This window comes from Colossoma macropomum, unplaced genomic scaffold (genome assembly GCF_904425465.1).
Source record: "Colossoma macropomum unplaced genomic scaffold, Colossoma_macropomum, whole genome shotgun sequence".
Classification (NCBI taxonomy): domain Eukaryota; kingdom Metazoa; phylum Chordata; class Actinopteri; order Characiformes; family Serrasalmidae; genus Colossoma; species Colossoma macropomum.
This window is the reverse complement of record NW_023494786.1, coordinates 22,079,391-22,099,928: the sequence shown is the minus strand read 5'-3', so window position 1 is coordinate 22,099,928 and position 20,538 is coordinate 22,079,391. Positions and strand designations below refer to the sequence as shown.

The window sequence follows — 20,538 nt, the reverse complement described above, 5'->3', positions numbered from 1 at the left end:
GTTGTTGTTATTATAAGTCTGGTACTTTGTGCATTAGGTCCTAAGTTCGGCTTCCTCTTAAGGAGGCATTTAGCAAAACAGTCTGTGGTTCCGCCACACGATGGCAATCTATTCCCTTAAAAATGGGCATAATAATAATAAATAAATAATAATAATAATAATAATAATAATAATAATAATAATAATAATAATGTTATTTAATTACAAATAAGTCCTAAGGAATACTTGGATTATATGGAACACATTATTTGTTTATGCAGTGGTATCAACTGGAAGCTCGCGTGATCCAGAGTCCGGTTCAACAGGATTTAATGATGTCCAACGTTGAGATAACACGCTGAACTCTGAACGCTCAGATAAAACCGTGGTGATCTGGTGTAGGACTTCGCTTTATTATTACACGTCTATAGTCAGCTGCGCCGTTTTCCTGTTGAACGTGTCTCTGATCTGCTCGATCCTGAAGGAAGTACAGAGACCAGACTGTACCTGCTCACTGAGCAGGAGCTGTGAGGAAGAGTGGCCGCTCTAGCTGTACTTACTCTCCCTTCATTAGGCCGGAGGTGTCTGCCAGAGGAACTTCATGTGATTCAGTAATTGATCGCTCAGAATGGGCTGTGGAGGATTCGTTTGCTCTAAAAATGCGCTTTGCGCGCTGAACATTCTTTACGCGGTAAGTAAAGAAGCAGAACAGTCTGCCTTTTCCAGTCATTATAAAGACAGCTCTTCATCTGGGCCTCCAGTTCTCTGGGAGCTGCCCCGCGTCTCGCGCTTTAACAGTTTTTTATAGAAGGCATGTAGTTTGGTGGGTTGCCATTGTAGATATATTTTTAAAAGTAGTTTTGTGATTTATTTTACCTACACATTCGTGGTCACTAAAGAGAATAATAATAATAATAATAATAATAATAATAATAATAATAATAAGAGTGTAACGTTACACATACCTTGAGGTTTGATATAATATCTGATTCTAAGGTTAAAATTCAATTCAATTTTTAATATTTTATGTGTTAAAAGGTCTTAATTTTTAGGAAACACAAAAGAAAAAATCAAAATAAAAGATTTTTACAAGAAGCATGTCATTATGCAAAATAGTGATCTTATAAAACAATACAAAAATAGCCAGGAAGCACTCAGATGACTATAGTTTGATCACCAAAAAAATAGAAAATGAGAGACTTGAAAGAGCCTAATATGTAGTTGATATAGTTTTAAATTACAGTACAAACTTTTTTCAGTTTTGATACTATATTGAAATCACTACACCGATTACTTTCATCATTACTTGTGGAATGTAAGCCTTATCAGATTAAAGCTATACACTAATGAGTAACCTATCTCTAAAACTGTTCAGCTGGTGAGTCTGCTCATGATTGCGGTGGCAGCCTGGGGTAAGTGGTTTGGCCTGGTCTCGAGTTTCCAAGTGATAGCCGCCGTCATTGGAGTTGGTTTCTTTCTCTTCATCGTGGCAATTGTGGGTCTGTGTGGAGCTCTAAAGCATCATCAAGTCCTCTTGTTCTTTGTATCCTTTAGAATGAACTATTTCTTCAAAAGGGATGTGATTTACCTTCAATATCATCTTTATCTCAGGAGATACACTGATACTGATCTTGTTGTAGCTCTCCCTTGTTAACCAACTACATATATGTCTATAGTCTTTCTGTTGACAAAATTCATATATAAATGACTTTTATATGGTAGAAGATCCTTAACTGTGTCCTGTTCAGTACATGGTCATCCTCTTCATGGTGTTCATTGTGCAGTTCTCAGTGTCATGTGCATGCCTGGCCATCAATAAGGAACAACAGGTAAGACAAATGAGTACAAAACCATACTAGGAACGTCTTAGTATGTCCAGCCCATATCAGCAAAGGAACTGAAGTTAGATAGCTGCTGTTCTTCTCTTTCTGGGGTCCTTTTGGTCTAAAAAAAATCTAATGCTAAAGCGAAAGGTGGGAGCAACAGTTAGGCTGTCCAGGTGCTGAATCAATCAAACGATAATGATATTGAACAGATATGTGAATGATTAGAATGTAAAAGTAAATTCCTTTACAAATCTAGGAATTTTGTTTTGTAATTAGATGGAACAGAGTGACTGCAACTGGTTTTGTACCACCTGATATAATATTAATTATTCTCACGGGGAAGTATTAGCAGAACATATTTTCTCAGAGGAGTAAGTAAATAGCAGTTTGACATTCTTCTTAAAATTAACCCCTTAAGATGCTTCGTATGTCCACATCCTAAGGCTTAATATTTAGTAACTACATTGAAAACTATGCAAAATGATGGAGTAATTATTAATTATAAAAAAAGTTTTAAACTGTCACTGGGGTGGTACCCTCAAGGCTACATCTCAGTACCTTTAGTCAGGGAACATAATTGTACTTTAATCCATTGAAATAATATTTTCTCCACACCCCCCGTCTCGTCTCCGGGCTTTTTATTAATTGTTCTGTTTTAAAACACTAGGTTATAAAAAAGGTACAAATAAGTACTTTTCACCGGGAAAAACTTATTTAAGGTAAACAATTGGACCTTAAAGCCACTGTTGTACCTTTGAGGGCACATTTACATTGTTTGTACCTTGATGAACGAAAACTGTACCTGCACAGAACCTTTATTTCTAACAGTGTACAGGTATGAGAAATGGAGATGTACATATGGCCTTAACATATAACATATGGCACAAGTGTTGCCATTAAATAACAGTACTACATTAATCCAACTCCTGACGAGGTCTCTCCCCCTGCAGAATCTGCTTCTGGAGATTGGATGGAACAAGTCTGAGTCTATGCAGAAGGATCTAGAGAGAACTCTGAACTGCTGTGACTTCTCCAACGTCAACTACAGTGAAACATGTGAAGCTGTAGGTGTAACCTCATTTTCCAAACTAGAAGAACCCTCTGCTATCTCATGTGCAGAGTTGTACTTGAAACATTTCAACTGTCTTTTTTCCTGTTTTTCAATTTGAGTTCAGAATGTTATTTTATGTAAAAACAAATGTGCTATTTGTAGAACATAGTGTTGCTGTCCTAACAAAACCTTTTATCTCTGAAATGATACCTTTATATGAGATAGAAAAATACATTTGTAACTTTAATGTTAAATGATTTTATAAGTCATTTTTATTGCCATTGGTCCATTCATCATGAAGTGTTTACAGCTGTAGTCACCATAGTACTTCAACATAATTTGCCTTTCTGAACTACAGGACTGTTTCAGAGAAACAAGCTGTGAACCATGCTCAGTCAAAATTCAGGCCTATGCTGATGACGCACTGCACTTTGTTGGAGGAATGAGTTTGTTCTTCAGTTTCACAGAGGTGGGTGAGGTCTCTTCTCAGTCAACATGCATGCATGACCCTTTAAACAAAGGATGTAAGTTTACCTGTCATTACTGAGGAAAAATAAGGCTACTCCTCAATCAAGTGTGATTTAGAGATAGAGATCTCTGGGCTGAACTCCTGGTCATCATACATCCAACTTTTTTGTGTTCTGTCTTTTTGCTTATTGTTTATTTCTTTTTATGTCATTTTAGATTCTGGGTGTTTGGCTGACGTACAGATACAGGAATCAAAAGGATCCTCGGTCAGGTGCCGGCCAATTCAGCAACTAGTTTCAAGAAATTTTTCCATTATACTTCCTTTAGTCTTATGTTGCACTTTTACATTCTATATCATCTGCTAACTGCATTAGATTGCATTATAAATTTAATCCATAATGACTGCAGGGAAAGGCATGAATGATGTTTTAACTGAAAAATACTTTTTCAAATGTCACATGATTAATTGTTATTGAATGTTCTTTCTTTACTTTATTGCAACAGCTGTGTCACAATTAAATAATGCTGTGATCATGATCCCATTTTCAAAAGTTGAAAGTACAGTATGAAATGACATAGTGATTGGCAATTTATGTGCCACTGACCTTAATGTTTCATCCATAATGATCTGAAAGATGTCTTGAGCCTTTCTCATACAGTCATACAAGAAAACAACATGTCTACACGTCTTTTATTTTGTTCCTCATTCTTTTGTGAGCTAAATCCACATAGAAATGGAAAATCAAGATGGGGCTTTTTTGTGTACGCAAAATCTTTAAAACCTTTTGTTTCTTAATTCCTTTGTGAGAATTGTAAGTGGAAACTACTCATTTCCTTCCCAACCTCCCACTTCACTGAATGTGGTTCATTAGTTCATAGACAGTCGCATACAAAAGGTTGAATACCCCTTGTGAAATGACATGTTTTGTTGACAAGTGAAAATAATGCATCCTCTATAGAGAACAAACTTAAAAATGGCATTTAAGTGCACAATTTCTATTTATTTGCTGCGTTTAATGTCTTGGAAAAAAAATAAAGCATAAAATATAAAATGTGTCATAACTTTTGCACAGGCCACATTTTATATTTCCTTTTTTTCCAATATGTTTAAGCAAATAAACAGTATCTGTGTATTAAATTGTGTGTGTGCAGAAGTGTGTTTTCTGTACAGGATGTGTTATCTTAGTTTCAGCTAGAAAAACAACAAAACGTGATTAGTCCAGGGGCACCTAAACTTTTGTATGCGACTATGAGCACAGAGCCACACAGTCACCGTTGACGTGAAGGCAGACCAGGATGTGAACAGGAACTGCTACGTCATTTGTTTGGATTCTGTTGTATCCATAGTCCTCCTTTCATACTCAGCCAGATAAACAGACATGGTTACTCAACATTTGCAGCACTGTTAGCTGTTTATTATGGAGGTGAAAGAGGAAACGAATATCTCATAAATACCTTCAGTAGACTGTTTTTTCTTCTAGTTGATTCAGGGGACATTTTAATAGGTACAGCTATTAGAATTAAGTACACCTGGCATCTAATACCTGTCTGATTATACAGGCCAGCTCTGATATCTGTACTGGTTCTGAGTTATGATACACATACATTGGCACTACCTTTGTTAGAAATGTGTTGACTCACTGCAGTATGCCTGCTATGCTGCACAAGTTGCATCAGGGGCGTAGCTAGAGCTTTTAGAATGGGGTGGCACACTGCAAGAAAAAAAAAATAGTGTTGCTGTATTAAAATGATGCAAAAGTGATGCACTGTTGTTTCTTCATACATAACTAAATCTGTCCATCATTTCCATTTTGAATAAAATATTGCTTCATTATACAAGTATTGCTGAAAGTAAACTGAAACTGTGTTGATGTAATGTATTTCAGTCATGCATGAGGAAGTGATGCATTTGAATCAAGTAAATTAAATGCATCACTTTTGTTCAGTGCACAACATTAACTTTAATAAAAGCATTACACATAAACAGGCCATAAAAGTTATTCACTGAGACTGCCCTCGCTAGAGGTTATACCTGGGTGTTATGATTAGAAGGCTAGACAGACAGCACTGTATGAAGAAAGCTATGCATGTGTTCAACTGTCAAAAGTAATCATGACTATAGCTAACTAATTTTTGGTAGTTAACTTATCTTACCATTGCACAGCCTACTTCATCATATAGCTCACAGAAGCTCTGCTGAAGGACCCAACACACATTTACTCACGTGTTTGCTTAGAAAATTAGCCAACCACAGCAATTCACTAACTATTAAATACAACAAATCACTTTATAAATGATGGGTAACTACCCTGATGGCTGATTTTCATAAAGTGTAATTTGTGCTCTATTGATGATGGCTGACTGATGATTGGGAGTTTACTTTCCATAACTAGGGTGCTAGAGTGACCCCTGGCCACCCCTCGGCTACACCTCTGAGTTGCGCCTGTCTTTAGTAGTAACTAGTTACATTTACTCAGGTAAATATACTCAAGTGAAATTTTGATGAGTTTGCACTTCTCTAAATATTTTAATGATAATAATTTTACCTAAACTCAGGTATATCTGTTAGAAAATGTATCTGAGCATAAGTACTCTTTACTCAGTTACAATCAATCATTAATCACTAATCACTAATTTCGTGTTTGTGTGTGATTTCATTTGCTTTTCAATTGGTCAGACCTCTGACTTTTAAGGTGTATCATTTTATTTTAGAGTATCAAAAAGAATATTGTCTAATAAACTTCAATCCCTATGCTGATAGATTTTGTATGTACTTAGAGGTTCTGCTTCAGTTCTGCTCAGTGCTTAAAATTATACAGTGTAAGATTTGGGGATTTGAAGCCCTCTCTGGTGGAAATGTGTAATTGCACACAATATGTGGAGGAATATTTTCTGCTTCGAAACGCTTCACAGAGTTTATTGAAAGAGGTTTCAGACAGAACTAAATCAAAACTTGGTGAAGGACGTGTCGTCCCAGGGTGTAAGTGAACAGCCTATCTACTGTTGTATAGTGTTTAATATATAATGTTATAGTATCTACCAGCATAGTACTATATTGTATGATGTATGATACTGTACAATGTAGAATAAAGTTGATTTTGTTTATTTGAGACTTAAACATCGAGCTAGACCTCCTTTTTAAAACCCGGGTACATAGTATGTAAAGATATGTGACATGGTTGGAAAAACGTCAGTGAAATCTGACCTGATATCACAACTTTTAAATTATTATTTCAGGCTTTATTGGGCGGCTTGGAGCAGACCAGGCACATCATGTTTTAATGTGTTTCTTTTTCTCCTGACCCAGTAATGCTACTTCTTTCCATTTTAACAAATAAATAATATAACTTTAATAATAATTTAATAATAATAATAATTTAATAATAATACCTTTGTACTTCAACTCAAGTTGTTTTTTTGGAAAATTATGTTTTAGAAGTAGCAGTACTTCAACTTTAGTACAAGTTTAGTCTTCTCTAGTCCCACCTCTGGTCTTCAGAGGAGGTATAACAGTGGAATCATAGTAGTGCAGAAAGCAGAAAAAGGCAGGAGTTGATCTGAAGTGTTGTTGAGGTTTGAAACGATATAAAATGTTGCTTTTATTTATCAAAAAAAAAAAAAATCTGCTTTGCATTGTTTTATTTATAGAATGTATTTAAGTGAATAAAATCAGTAAAATTGCTTGTGACCACATAAATGGACAAATTTTTTTTTTCAAAGTGTACCTAGCAGTTCCACCCACTGAATGAGTTCATACAAATTAATTCTTCTAATTGCGTAAGTGCAAAATTCTTAGCTCCTGTTTATCAATAACTGTTTTTTTTTTTTTGGTAATTCTTTAGCAGAATGTTTTTAATCAGTGTACATGTATTACAGTTGACAAAACAGTAATATGAGAATGAAAAAGTAAAGCAACATATCATACATTTCTTAAATATAAAGAACACCGTTTACTTTAATATTCACCTATAAATGTATCCCGAGAGTTCCGTTTGCTCCATGTACCCTAAACTGTACAATATTTTTGTCCAGTTTATTCTGAGTTTTTTACATTAGTAATTCATGAATTAACTCTTGCTATTGCAGATTTTCAGTACAATTCAAGAGAGCATAATTTGAATAATGGATAATTAATAACATAATTGAAAATGAAAACATTATACAGCACAAAATATATGGAGTATCAAAGTGCTCAAAAACACCCTTGAATCTTGAATTCTTTAAACTTTGACCCTTCTATCAAGGCCCATACCAGTCTGGAGACTGTTCAGATCATTAGTTTGAGTTGCCCATCATGTTGTGCCTGCATAAGCTAGTCTGTGGGTACATTTGAGGTTCTGCTGTCTGGCTTAAGGATGAAGGTCTGCTCAATAAATTGTAATCCTGATGTAATGGCATGTCTCTGAAGTATTCTATGATGGCCTTGCTAATTGAAGTTGCCATTAACTTGGCAAATATCACCAGCAACTCAACACGTTCTGTATTGTACTCAATATGTCTTTCGTGCTTTAGAATAGGAAGCACGTATACAGAACCCGCGCACTCACTACATCTTACAAAGCAACTTACACGGCAACTACACCCAGACATTTCAAATTTTATAGTGAGCACTGGACTTCACCTGTTAATAATTGCTGCCAAAGGTTAAATAAGCAACATGCTATTTCATTAAGATCCAACAAAAGATTTTTTATACTTAGGCCAGAGCTGTAACACAATTTTCTACAAATTCCAGACTTGAAGCTAACTGCACCCAAAACCACATTTTACTACAGTATATATACAGTATTACCAAATGCACTCTTAATGGTGTTGAACAGTTTTAACAGACTATTTACTATTAAGACTGAAATACATTCGCTCTCCATGTTCATCAAAAAATGTAAACTTTGAATGCAGTTCCCATCTAATCTACCTAAAAGTTATCTTCATACTTGGAGACTGTGTATAATAATTGTAGCCTGTACTGAAGCAGATTACATAGTACAGTCAAAGTGAAATGTATTGTAACCAGCAGAGGGCGCTGATTGATACAGAACGCATCTGGCTTTTCATAGTGTTTGTCATGACCTATGTCTATGTGTAATGTCTTTTTTGCAGACTGCCTGAGGCTGCCTTTATATGTATTTTGTGATTCATTGTGATTCAAATTGTCATCAAGAACTATAGCAGCTTTGCTCTTAGCATTATGATGAACTGTTTTTCATTTCTTTTTGCAGTAAAACCTGAAAATGCATTATTTAAGGTTTGTTTAATCTAAATGGATCATTATATTTTTTCAGTGTTGTTATTGTTCTAAGATCAGTTCTTAAGAATGTTATCAACTCATAACAGTGTTACACTGACATTGATGTCTTGCTATCTGAACAAGGCCGGGATCCTCCGATCCTACAAGGATGCCTTTGTACCAAAATCCCTTCAGCGTTCTATTGAAAGACTGTAAGATCTCTTTCTTGAAACTAAAGCATGAATGTCCTGTTATGAATACCTCAGAGAACCTGCCATCAATCACAAACCCTGAATTTTTCATGAAATCTTTGAGCAGTGCATCGAAAACATCCAAACCTTCATTTGTGTATGAGAGGAATATTATAGCTCTGTCTTTGTCCAGGACTGTTTTTATGTGCTCTCCCCTAATTCTGACTCCCTGAAGCCTCGTCTCTTCATTAATCGAGTGGATAAGAGGAAGCAGACAGATGCTTATCAATAAAGGAGTCAGCGGGCATCCCACTTTCAGTCCACGTGCTGGAGGATCAGATGTCACGCCTTCCGCCAACACCAAGGATCTCACCATAGATCTAAACCTGTCGGACAAGTTCAGTGTCTTTAACCTATGAAACAGGTATGGCCATTTAACTGCACCAGGATCCACTTTTACTGAGACAACTAGCACTGGAAGCTGGTCTGCTCTGATTTTAACAAAAGTATTAATGCAGTCTTGAACAGATAGTTGTGGTCTGATTTTCCCCTGATTTAGCAGGTACCCCATGACACTGTTCAACCTCTCTGCAATAATCAAGGCTAGAATATTATAGTCTACATTAAATATGAAGACTGGACTGTAGTGTTGGACATTACTGCTGTAGGTATGATCAGTGTTGTTGAAATTCAATGTTGTAGTTGAAAATGTGTCTGAAATGAAAGATTCATTAAATATACACTTAAAGATGCTCTGTTGGTCAAGGACTTGATTGAAGAACACTTGAAGAAGGCCAGTGATCTTACTTGCAAAGTGCTTATAGAATGACACTGGTAGCCCATCCGGTGTCATATGTTCAGAGTTATGTAAGGAAAGTATTGCTGAAAGAATTTCTTTCTTTGAAACTGGCTCAGTTAGTGTTGCATTCAGTGTTAACTTGATGTCTTCGAACATTTTTGTTTCATGTAAATAATCCAAATATTCCTCAAGATTTGAAGCACCACTCAAGCTATCTGGTGAATGTAGGAGCTGAACGTGGTTCACCGAACTTAACAAACCTGCCAGATCGGAAGAAAACAGAAAAGTTAATTTATTAAACATGGCTTTATGATTAAGTAAAACAGAAGAGCAAATATGACCTACATTCCTGTTCCATTGGTTGCTCCTTAGAAACCTGAGACATCTGAATCCCAGCCAAGTCATCTCCACTTTTATTTAAAGCCAATGTCTCACAAGTGACCCTGACTTTCACTGCTGGCCACAAATCTTCTTTTTTGACCTGTATTCCCCCTGAGATGTTTTTGATTATGTTTGAAAGCCTCTCCATGATGTCCTCATCCTTGAAGAGCCCAGAACGAAACTGCCACCTATGGTCAGTTTGGATTTGAACAGATATTGGAGCGTGATCGGAAATACAGCCTTCCCTTTCTGAGTACTCAGGTCTTCCATGAATTTGGCAAGCAGTCACTCTTTTCAGAATTCTGACTGGTAGAAAAAAGTAATCCAGTCTTGATTTTCCTTTCCCATCAAAAAATGTGAAGCTTTTTTTCTCAGGATAAAGCCACCTCCAGACATCCACCAGACTAAAGGTGTCCAGCAAACTCACAAGACCTTTGAAACGGTCACTGTGTCCTCTGTTTCTACTGTTTGATGTTTTGTCAAACTCAGCATCCATAACGGTGTTAAAATCCCCTCCAATTATAAAGTAAGGGGATTCAGAGGCTGGGATGAGAAACTCTCTGAACTTGTTGAAATCGATCTTTTCGTCTGTTGGGTTATACACATTAACAAATACAAACTCCTGCTCCTGAATTCTGCAACTGATAATCATGTATCTTCCCTTTTCATCCCCGACAACTCTGAGTCCTTCACACACCAAGCCCTTTCTGAACAGTATGGCCACTCCACGACAGTTTCTTTTAAATACTGTATACACGGCCCAGTCATAGTCATGCTCTAGACTTTGAATTTGAATACTTCCTGAAGGAGAGTTAGCACTAGGACCAATGTGAGTTTCCTGAAGAAAGACCACATCAGCCTGTAGAACGTTTAAATGATTAAAGACGCTTGATTTTTTCTGGCTAAATCCGTTGACGTTCCATGAGAGGACTGTGAGTATCTGCTTCTTCTTAGAACCACCATTCATGATGAGAATCTGTTAGTTTTCTTGGTCAGCTCTAATGTTTTTGTAACATACCGAAAAGTCACAATTATGAAGACAGTTTCACACAGACATCCATCTCAAATAAGCCCAGTAATACAACCAACTACAATTTTACCCCTTGATAGAAAAACATGCCCACTTCAGATGAAAGATCCAGAATGCTGCAAAGGTAAAGAGGAACAGTTAATGTCTGCGTCACATTGGCCTTTTCAATAGAATAAATTGCATGCAATTCACATTTAACTCACATTCTTAAAAGTAAAGTTGCCAGAAAAGCTTATAAAAGCTTATACCCTTACAAAAGGGTACTAACAACCTAACAACTAAAATCTATTTCATAAACAGATTACGGCATTATGTGGAATTAAATCCTTTTAACTAACATTTACAACATCTAACAGTCTAAAAGTCTGAGATCACTGGTGGAAATGCTTCTGTTTTATATTCCTTTTTAATTTAAAACAATGTTTTTCATTACAAATGATATTATCAGCATAACAAGTTGAGTGAAAAGTAGAACTATGAATATTAGCATGAACATGAGAACTTAAGAACAGGAACAAGCTGGCATGGATTCCAGACATTTGTGCAAAAGTTTCTGATGAGTAGATAAATCCACCTGAGAGTCATTTGAACACAAGCTTCAGCGGAAGAGATAGGACTAAAAAAAACTGACCATTTTGTACAAAGGCCTTAACATTGTCAGTTTCACAGATTTTCTATCATACTACTACTACTACTATTTATTTGTAGTCATATTACTACCACTACTACTACTACTATTAATAATAATAAGTAGAGTTCTTTTAGGTAAATCAAGCTACTTTATTTAAACAGTACAATTATACAGGACTCATATTATGATAGCAGTGGTGTTTGAGAATCTATGCTATGAAATCGCCAGCCAGTGCTGAAAAGGAGCAGTCGTTGATACACCTGTGTTTTTCTATTGTTTCGTTCGATAATTTATTTCATAACTCTGACACAGTCTGTCTGCTGCTGTCATGAACGAAGTCATTAAGACAGATTTAGGTAGTTCTAGTTACTATAACAAACTGTTACAGCATAGTAAACTATCCATCAGACTCTAAGCATCCAAGCTAATAGAATGTGTTTTAATGAAACATTTTTGCTATCTTCCATTATTGTTGGGAGGGTACAAGGGCGACATTTAATATTGTATAGTGCCACCTGCTGGTTTTCTTGAGTGACCCATCTCAAAATATGTATTGAATGGTCTTAAGAGATGTCCTTTAAGAGATGTCTTTAGTATGGAAACTAATATATCTCTAAAAACATCTCAGTGTGCTAGTCATAGATGTATCAAGATGTCTCAATGGCTGAAACATAACAACATGTATGTTTCAGAAACTTCTCTTTTATGTTCAAGATCCACCTAATGGAGGGACATCCATACCTGACCTCTGTAGAAGCAGCCAATTGCACCAAATCTGGTGTGACAAACAGGAGCGCGTGTTGAATGCCGAGGAAGGCCACACTCTATCTGCAGGCATATAGGACCTAGTGACACTACTTTTCCTCATTTGGCATTAGTTTCTTGTGACCTAGCTTTTCTGCTCTCAGCACACCCATGGCATTAGAGTACCTGCAGTTGCAAGCCTGCCCAGCCACCTGTGGTACCTATATAGCAGCCATAGATTCCTAACCTTTCTATGCTGTCTGCATGGCTCTAAAACACGCTACTCTCAATCAGCAAGTTGCAGCTAATGTCTCTCTTTACCTAAAAACAACTTTGTTGAAAGTTTAATGCAGCTGCTATCCAAGCAGCCTCTGAGAAGCGCAACTCTGATGGCGAAAATGGAGACGATGCAGAAGCTCTGGATGCCCTCTAGAACTTACTTATGCTCAGTTAGCCTGGCCAAGATCCCCTCAAACATATTATATGAGTTGTACAGCTCTAGGATGACGTGTTTAATGTGTTTGGGGGCCCGGACCCCATTCCAAGCCCTGGGCATGGGAAACACTCTATTGAACAGTCAATAGCTAGATATTTCAACCAATCACAAGGAGATAAGTTACTACGCAGCTCATTCCTAATCAGGACTTCTTATTTGTGCAAAAGCACTGTCACCTCTTTGAACCCTTAGAGAATGTCAGCCTAAAGCTGCTCTCTCATAGGGGCCCTACAAGGGTAGGGCGAGACTTCCGTCAACACTGGACAAATGCTCCTGTCTGTTAAGCCAGACTTGGTGTAATTGGATGCTTCTGCAGAGGTCAGGTTAGTTCAGCTTTTAGTTCAGTTTAGTTCAGCTCACAAAGACTCTTTCTGTTTTCTTTCCTTTTATGTGTGAATGTAAGCTAAGCAAGCTTCTGTGAAGCTGCCTGTGCTAATTGGGATGCAAACACAGGGGTGGTAGAAAAGGCTCCTTCCTGCTGTCTGTACTTTGGTTTGTAGTTTCCTGGAAGAGGTCACTCTTCAAGATCTTATCAACCACAGTTGACAGTTGCCATCTTGATTCTCCTTTTCCATTAAACGTTTTGGGAGAGGGTGCTCCCCAAAAACAGCAAAATCTTGTCATCTTTTGGGTTATAGGTAAGGGCAAAAATAAAATCTTGCATGACGTAACAATGAAACTTCTCTTTTTGCCACTGGTACATGCAAAGCCTTCACAGCCTAAAACCTTCATGAAAAGTGCAGCCATCCCGCAGCAGTTTGTTTTGAAAACTTTTAATACCCCTATGGTGGAACTTTCTGAGACAACCTCTTTCCCCTGTCCCTCCTGTCTCTATAGTTTGTGTATATTTAATATATTTCAGTTTCAGTATTTTCTTGTATTTTTATTTTTACTTTGTTTACTTTCTGTAGAGTGATCACCTGAGCCTCACCACAAACATTTCAATGCATGAATGCTCTGACATGTTGTGCAAATGACAAATAAACTTGAAACTCTCAGACAACCTGGTTGTTTCTTAAAAGAAAACTACACTCATGTATTTACATAACTGAGCACAACAAATCTTTTATGGCAGAAAGACAATAAACTACATCACTGTTTTCTGTCCCTTAAATAACAAGAGAAGCCCTTTATGGGGAAAACTTTTCATGTTCCATGACACTAGTACTGCCAAAATTTGTCAGCCTATCCATAACTATGGCATGTACACACTTTGCCCGCTTTACATGATTTAAAACCTTTTATTTCATTCCTTTAAGATGTTCCTTAATTGTCGTTCATTCTCGCTAACAGATGAAGGGAACCTCCTTAAATGGAATTAATACTGTGCAAAACTGTAAACTTTGCTAAATGCTAAGGATAGTTTTCAGTGATGTTAGAAAGAAATGCTCAAATCAAATTCAAGAAGTTCATAAGCACAACAAAATCTGCTATATAAGTACTCCTGTTTTCAAAACTTGAAGTATAAATCCAAATAAGATTTGCTCAAAGCCATGTTAAGTTACAAGTGGAAAAAAAAACAACTGATGTCTGTGGGATAAAGAGGAGCAATGATAATAATAATATTAATAAAAATAATATAAAATAATAATAATAATAATAATAATAATAATAATAACAATAAATAAATCATTACTTACATTGAGAACATGAGAACCCACATGACAGTCCATGAAAGCACCATACGAGAGTGTACATCAGAGCATCTAAACAACACCAAGGATCTCACCATAGATCTAAACCTGTCGGACAAGTTCAGTGTCTTTAACCTATGAAACAGGTATGGCCATTTAACTGCACCAGGATCCACTTTTACTGAGACAACTAGCACTGGAAGCTGGTCTGCTCTGATTTTAACAAAAGTATTAATGCAGTCTTGAACAGATAGTTGTGGTCTGATTTTCCCCTGATTTAGCAGGTACCCCATGACACTGTTCAACCTCTCTGCAATAATCAAGGCTAGAATCATTACTTACATTGAGAACATGAGAACCCACATGACAGTCCATGAAAGCACCATACGAGAGTGTACATCAGAGCATCTGATGTAACCAGTAAAGTGAACATGCAAATATTGATTTACATTTGCAGCTTCCTCCTCCCATGAAGCACCAGCTTCAAATTGTAAGGAAAAAAAACATTCCTGCCACCCCTATATATAATGAAGCCACTCCCACCAACCTTCTACAAGAGTTTTGTCCATGTGTGAAGACACCTCCCTTATTATCTTTTTCTCTTTTTTTCTTTCTTTCTCGTTAACAACACAGGAGTACTTCCCTTTTTAGTTCTATGAAGATGAAGTTGTGGTTTCAGAAGCTGCGAGCCTAAGCATGTCACGGAAGCCAACAAGGAACATGCAGGAACAGGAACTTTCGCTTTGGTTAAGTGGGTGTCAAATGATGTTGAGGGCCCTGAGAATGGATAGAGAAAAAGAAACAGAAAGAGAAAAGAAGAGCAGGATAAATGATGATGCAGAAGAAAAGGTGATGATCTGTGGAGGTGGTCTTAAGAGGTGTGTAGAAAGATTGCACGACTGACATCTACTATCCAGTAGATTGCGTGACTTAAGTGCGGGCGATCTGGCATTATAAGGCATTATATTTGTGTTTCTAACACAGCTGTAAGAACAAAATCCTTTCTCATGATAACTTTACAGGAGAAGGAAAAAATTGGGCCTCATTCACCAACATCTTCCAAACTTTTTTCTTAAATGTGTTCTTGTGAAAAGTCCTAAGAAAAAGTCTCTGTCAGATTCATTACATGTTGTTAAACCACAGAATTGTTCACACCTTCGTGCTCTTGAGTGTGTGTAGATTCTGTTCTTACCTAAGAACAAATCCCAAATAAGAAAACAATGGTGAATGGCAGAATCTTCATGAAAACTGTGTAAGTGGGTTTTTAGATGAAATCTCTTAAGAACAGTTGGTGAATGAGACACACTGTCTTTTAATTTGGTAATTATGAACAAAAAAAAAAAATGTATTCAAGTGGGTCAAGTCAGGCATCGCAAAGCAGCTTTACAGAAAAATCCTGGTCCAAGCCCCCACGAGCAAGCCAATGGCATCAGAATCAAGGAGAAACTCCCTAAGAATGACTGAGAGGTCTTACAAGGTTTTTCTTCACCACCATCCCCATCTTCAATGGGGGAAAGTGTTACTGATCAGGCAGGATGTCTTTAGCCTTACCACTTTGAGCCACTGATTTAAGCCACCAAAAAGTTAGCATCAGAAAATGATCAGCAGCGACTGAGAGAGGAGTCAGAATGGTAGAAAAGTTCCTAAAAGCTAGCTTCTAATTATCTGATATGTAAGATAAACATTCAGTAAAAAAGTCATGATTTCTTAAACATATTGAATTTTGAACAAATTAAGTGGAAATCTATTAAACATTGCACAGGTTTCATTATTTTGACATCAAACTATAACAAACAGACTTCCTGTGGGCACTGAACATAGCTCTCAGCTTTTATGTACATTTGCATAGGGAGGTGGCCGAGATATGTTAAAAGATAATGCAGAAAAAAAGGGAACCCAACCTTTGCAACATAAGCTAGCTGGCTTACATTAGCCGTTCTCTAGCATTATCAGCATCACAATCAAAGGAGGCATTTAGGTCAGTATGTGTGTGTGGTCATCCTCTCCTGCGCAGTGATGCAATTTAGAGAGGGGTTTCCTGAGGATCCACAGGATTTCTTCCCCCACTTGATCTTTGATATATTTGACAAAGAGGTAATTTTATAACAACTCATCTAAAGCATGTCCACATCATGAATTTCCATGAAAAAAAAAAAAATTTCAAATTAGTCCATGTAACCATGCATAACTTTTTTTAATGTATGAATAGTTAAAGTTTGGCCTTTTGGGATCTAGTTTGACTGCTTACAGAGTGAATGAGCTGAAATATTAACTGCATAATAATAATAACTACAACAACAAAAATATAGTTCCTAATAAGGCAAAAAAAAAAAAAATTAGGCTCATAGAGCAAAAAGTTATTTGTAGCACTGTTCTGAAAATTTGCACTGTTTCATGAGTACAAACTAATGTGGCATTCAGTCATTAGAATGTATACATAACTACACTGTGAGACACACAGTAAAACAGTGCTTTTAAATCCTGCTCCTGGAGTCCCTCTGCCCTGAACAGTTTCAACAGTTCCCTGTAGCAATATGTCTATTTCACCCAATCAACTGATTATCAAGCACTCGGTGAGCTGGATCAGGTATGTTGAAGCAGCAAAGAGGTCCCCAGAAGCAGGATTAATAAAGAGTGCAGTAAAACATTCTAGCGTGTAGCACTGAGATTTACCTCATTTGCCTTTTTGTAGAAGGGCTGCGCCACAGCCTCCAGGCTACATAATAATGGGAGGCTCTTGCTGTACAGTTTTAGGCAAAGTAATCAGATGCTGCAAAAATAAGAACATATGGGAAGATGAATGAACAGCCTACTGTTGTAGGATTTAGGATGATTATAGTTTTGTGTGTTTATGCACATTATGCTTTAAAAATAAAAAGTAGTAAAACCTTACCTGACTACTTTTATTTGGAATAAAAGTTGCTCCCTGATGCAGCCAGGCTTGAGGGGAGGAGGAGGCTCTTACTGGTGCAGGCTGGCATAAGGACAGGTGGAGGGTCTTGCTGGCTGACATAAGGACAGGTGGAGGCTCTGGAGGGAAAACAGCAGGATACTATACAATTTGAGGAAAGAATCAGGTGATAAAGATTAGAACAGATGCTTTTCATTTCAATGAACAGCCTACTGCCACACAGTGGCCAGAAAGGACAATTATATATTAAGTATCTATTAAATATATTTCTTACCTTGGTTGTGCTTCATTTGTTGTTCCGAAATTCGGACAACACTTACTCTGGAAATGTATCATCATGACCTTTTGCCGCATAAACAATCGGGAACATCAAGAATGCAGACTACCGGTAATATCAAGACATCCCAGTGACACAGTTGAGCTATATCTTCTGTATTCTAATGTATTAGATCAATCAAACCATTGAGTGAAATCTGAGTGAAATACTATTATGTATTGTCTTATTTCCTGGGCACGAGCTTCATTTACTCTACCTTGCATTTTATTAACATTGTGACCGTTACTTATATTAGTCAAGATGTCCATTACACTGGCAATCCTGTTGGTGGTACAGCTTTTAGCCCTACGACAGAGAGCCTCAGACGAGCTTTATTAGCTTGTTGGCATATTCAAACAGTAAACTTAACTGCTTATGGCTAGAGAACTGGATCATGTCTTCTTCCAGATTTTTACCCATACCAGATTTAGGGACTTTTACTCCGATGTAACAGATATCTAGCTAATACATTTTTTCCACTTAATTTAACAGTTTAACTGTCAATAAGCAACAATAAACAATAATGAACAATTTAAACACTAATTATTCCATGAAAATCAATTTAATCTAAAATCTACTTCTGAATTTACATTTATATTATCAAGATAGTACAACGACTTAACATATGTTTTAAAACAGAAATCACAATACAAAAAGAGACAATTTGATTTTCTTATTTTACTTTTATCTTCAGATAGAAGCATCACAAACATACTACCACCTCAAACATCAAGCACCTGTAACAAGAATGGGCATCAAACACCAGTGTCTTCCTAAGTTTTTTCTTAAATTTGTTCTGAGAAAATTCCTAAGAGAAAGTCTACGTCAGATTCATGATGTGTTTTTAAAACCGCAGAATTGTTTGCACCTTTGTTCTAATAATGATGGATCCCATTGTCCTCCTAAGCTCCTAAGCTCTGGAATACTCTGCCCTTAGAAATTAGATTTGCTGAGTCTAAGGAGATATTTAAAAAAAGGCTTGAGACATATCTGCATGCCTTAGCCTTTGAGGCAGGACATAACTGATGTTCCCTGTTTGTGTTGTTTGTGGATGAAACTGTGCTGCCTTTGGTTTTGTTATTTGTTTTATATTGCTTTATTATTTTATTTACCCTATCTTACTGTTGTGAAGCACTTTGGGGCCTGACTCAGAAAAGTGCTACATAATTAAAATGTTTATATGTTTGTCCTCATAAATTGAAAGCGCATGCCCGTTGTTCCTAATTAGCATATGTAACCCCATAAAACCCCATAAAAGGACATGGAACTGCAGTGTCATACAGCTAAGCACAGACCAAAGATAAGGGAGAAGTGAAGAATACCAAAACAAAAAATCTAAAGAAGATGGATCACCGGACTCTAAATGTAGAAAAAAAACTTCTGTAGTTCTAAAGAGGAAGTACTGCTGCAGGAAGAGAACAGCAAACGATATGTAATATTTTGTATTGTCAGCACTGGATATAAAATAACACAAAAAAGATGCTTGGGATTACTTGTTCAGGGAACACTGTATTGGGAAAAGGGTGCAGAACTGATGAGATAAAAAAAAAAGTGGTTTGGCCTCAAATCTGAGGCCAAATAGGAATACTGCCAAACACAGAAGAGAGACGCTAACCACTGAATGGGGAAAGGAGGCTTGTTTAGAGTTATCTGAGCTGGACAAGGACATAAGGGCCATTATTGGAGAGACAGCACTGTCAGGTGTACCATCAGCTAAGCATTTGGACACAGACCTCAGCCTTGTGTCAGTGGTTTCATGTCCTAGATCTCCTATCTCAGAATCAGAAGGTAAGCTGTTTTTTTGGAATTAATACAATTTGATGATACTTCATCTAAAAGCTGTAGGTGTAAACCATAGAGCAAGTCTGTTGTCCGGTCCCAAGCGTGTGTCAGGACACGTGTCTTCTTGTTGTGATGGCTCAGGGGGAAGTGGTACACCACATTTCGTGGCAATGTTGTGCAACATACAGCAGGCAATGATTATCCCACAAAACTAAAATGAGGATGCCCAAAGATTACTTGCAAAAAGTAATGACAGATTTTGGTTGAGGTAGTCTATAGGCCCTCTAATGTTTTTGCAAGAATAAAACAATTTCTCAGCTGTTCTATCTATACACAACTTCACTGGTTTGCCACCTGAAAGAACTAGAACAAGGGTGCTCAATCCTGGTCCTGGAGATTTCAGATCCATCAAACCTGACTGTGATATACAGAACAGAAATTACATGTCATTCTCTGTTCAGAATGCCATTACTCTGTCTTTACATAGAAAATAGTCATTTGCTGCTATATTAATGTTTAAAATGTTGTATATCCCACCATTAAGGTTGGACACAGCTCTTCCACAATCAACCGGCCTGTGGCAGCATGGTCAGATGCTACCTGTGAGGCGGAGGGCTCGTTGGTAAGCACGTGCACCTGTGTATAATTGTCTTTCGCTCTACTAATATGCTCTTTTTTCTATAGTAGGCAGAGCCGGCAGAGAAAAACCCAAGGTCTGAAGACGAATGCAGCTTAAATGACCTCAGGGGAACAGACTCTGTTCTGAAGAGCTACATGTTCCAGCCTAGTGTTCTATTGTTTTTGTTTCTTTGTGAGTGATATAAAGAAGTATCTCTGCCCTCTGATACTGCCCCCACCATACTCCTTCCAGCTCCACCCACCAGGGTATCACAACATCAGAACATTTCTTAATGGAATCTGAAACAGCAAATTGCCTTTCCCGAACTGTTGGAATGGAAGTACAATCCCTGAAAAACCCGACAGTTTATTTGCTGCCATTGCTTCCAGATGCCGCTTGGAATTCTGTAGTTTTTCAACCAAGGACAGACAATTTTCACATGCTGCAGTCTTC

General features: G+C 37.2%; 2 protein-coding genes across 4 annotated transcripts; one reads left to right on the top strand and one right to left on the bottom strand.

Annotated features, from left to right (window-relative positions):
* The first annotated feature begins 334 nt into the window (after window positions 1-334).
* On the top strand, window positions 335-3,999 carry tspan13a (tetraspanin 13a). The gene is made up of 6 exons (XM_036563912.1): window positions 335-670; window positions 1,355-1,522; window positions 1,728-1,808; window positions 2,756-2,869; window positions 3,215-3,325; window positions 3,541-3,999. Exons 1-6 carry the CDS (start codon window positions 608-610, stop codon window positions 3,616-3,618), a joined length of 615 nt encoding a protein of 204 aa, XP_036419805.1. The 5' UTR covers window positions 335-607; the 3' UTR covers window positions 3,619-3,999.
* A 3,111-nt stretch (window positions 4,000-7,110) lies between these two features.
* Window positions 7,111-15,036, bottom strand: LOC118803388 (LINE-1 reverse transcriptase homolog). Of its 3 annotated transcripts, XM_036563888.1 has the most exons (4): window positions 14,800-15,036; window positions 14,464-14,565; window positions 9,887-11,068; window positions 7,111-9,801 (listed from the first exon to the last, which is right to left on the bottom strand). In XM_036563888.1, the coding sequence occupies exons 3-4, from the start codon at window positions 10,887-10,889 to the stop codon at window positions 8,645-8,647; spliced, it is 2,160 nt and encodes a 719-aa protein (XP_036419781.1). In that variant the 5' UTR covers window positions 10,890-11,068; window positions 14,464-14,565; window positions 14,800-15,036; the 3' UTR covers window positions 7,111-8,644. The 3 variants fall into 3 exon arrangements, with proteins under 3 accessions (XP_036419781.1, XP_036419788.1, XP_036419794.1); XM_036563895.1 differs by lacking the exon at window positions 14,464-14,565; XM_036563901.1 differs by having other exon boundaries at window positions 7,111-11,068; window positions 14,464-15,036.
* Between the last annotated feature and the right edge of the window lie 5,502 nt (window positions 15,037-20,538).

Bases quoted from the DNA above. Each gene is read 5' to 3' on its own strand.
- tspan13a (XM_036563912.1), top strand. From the start codon at position 608: ATGGGCTGTGGAGGATTCGTTTGCTCTAAAAATGCGCTTTGCGCGCTG. The intron at 1,523-1,727 runs GTATCCTTTAGA...TGTCCTGTTCAG, and splicing joins ATCAAGTCCTCTTGTTCTTT to TACATGGTCATCCTCTTCAT. The intron at 1,809-2,755 runs GTAAGACAAATG...CTCCCCCTGCAG, and splicing joins CCATCAATAAGGAACAACAG to AATCTGCTTCTGGAGATTGG.
- LOC118803388 (XM_036563888.1), bottom strand. From the start codon at position 10,889: ATGAATGGTGGTTCTAAGAAGAAGCAGATACTCACAGTCCTCTCATGG. The intron at 9,802-9,886 runs GTAGGTCATATT...CCGATCTGGCAG, and splicing joins GCAACCAATGGAACAGGAAT to GTTTGTTAAGTTCGGTGAAC.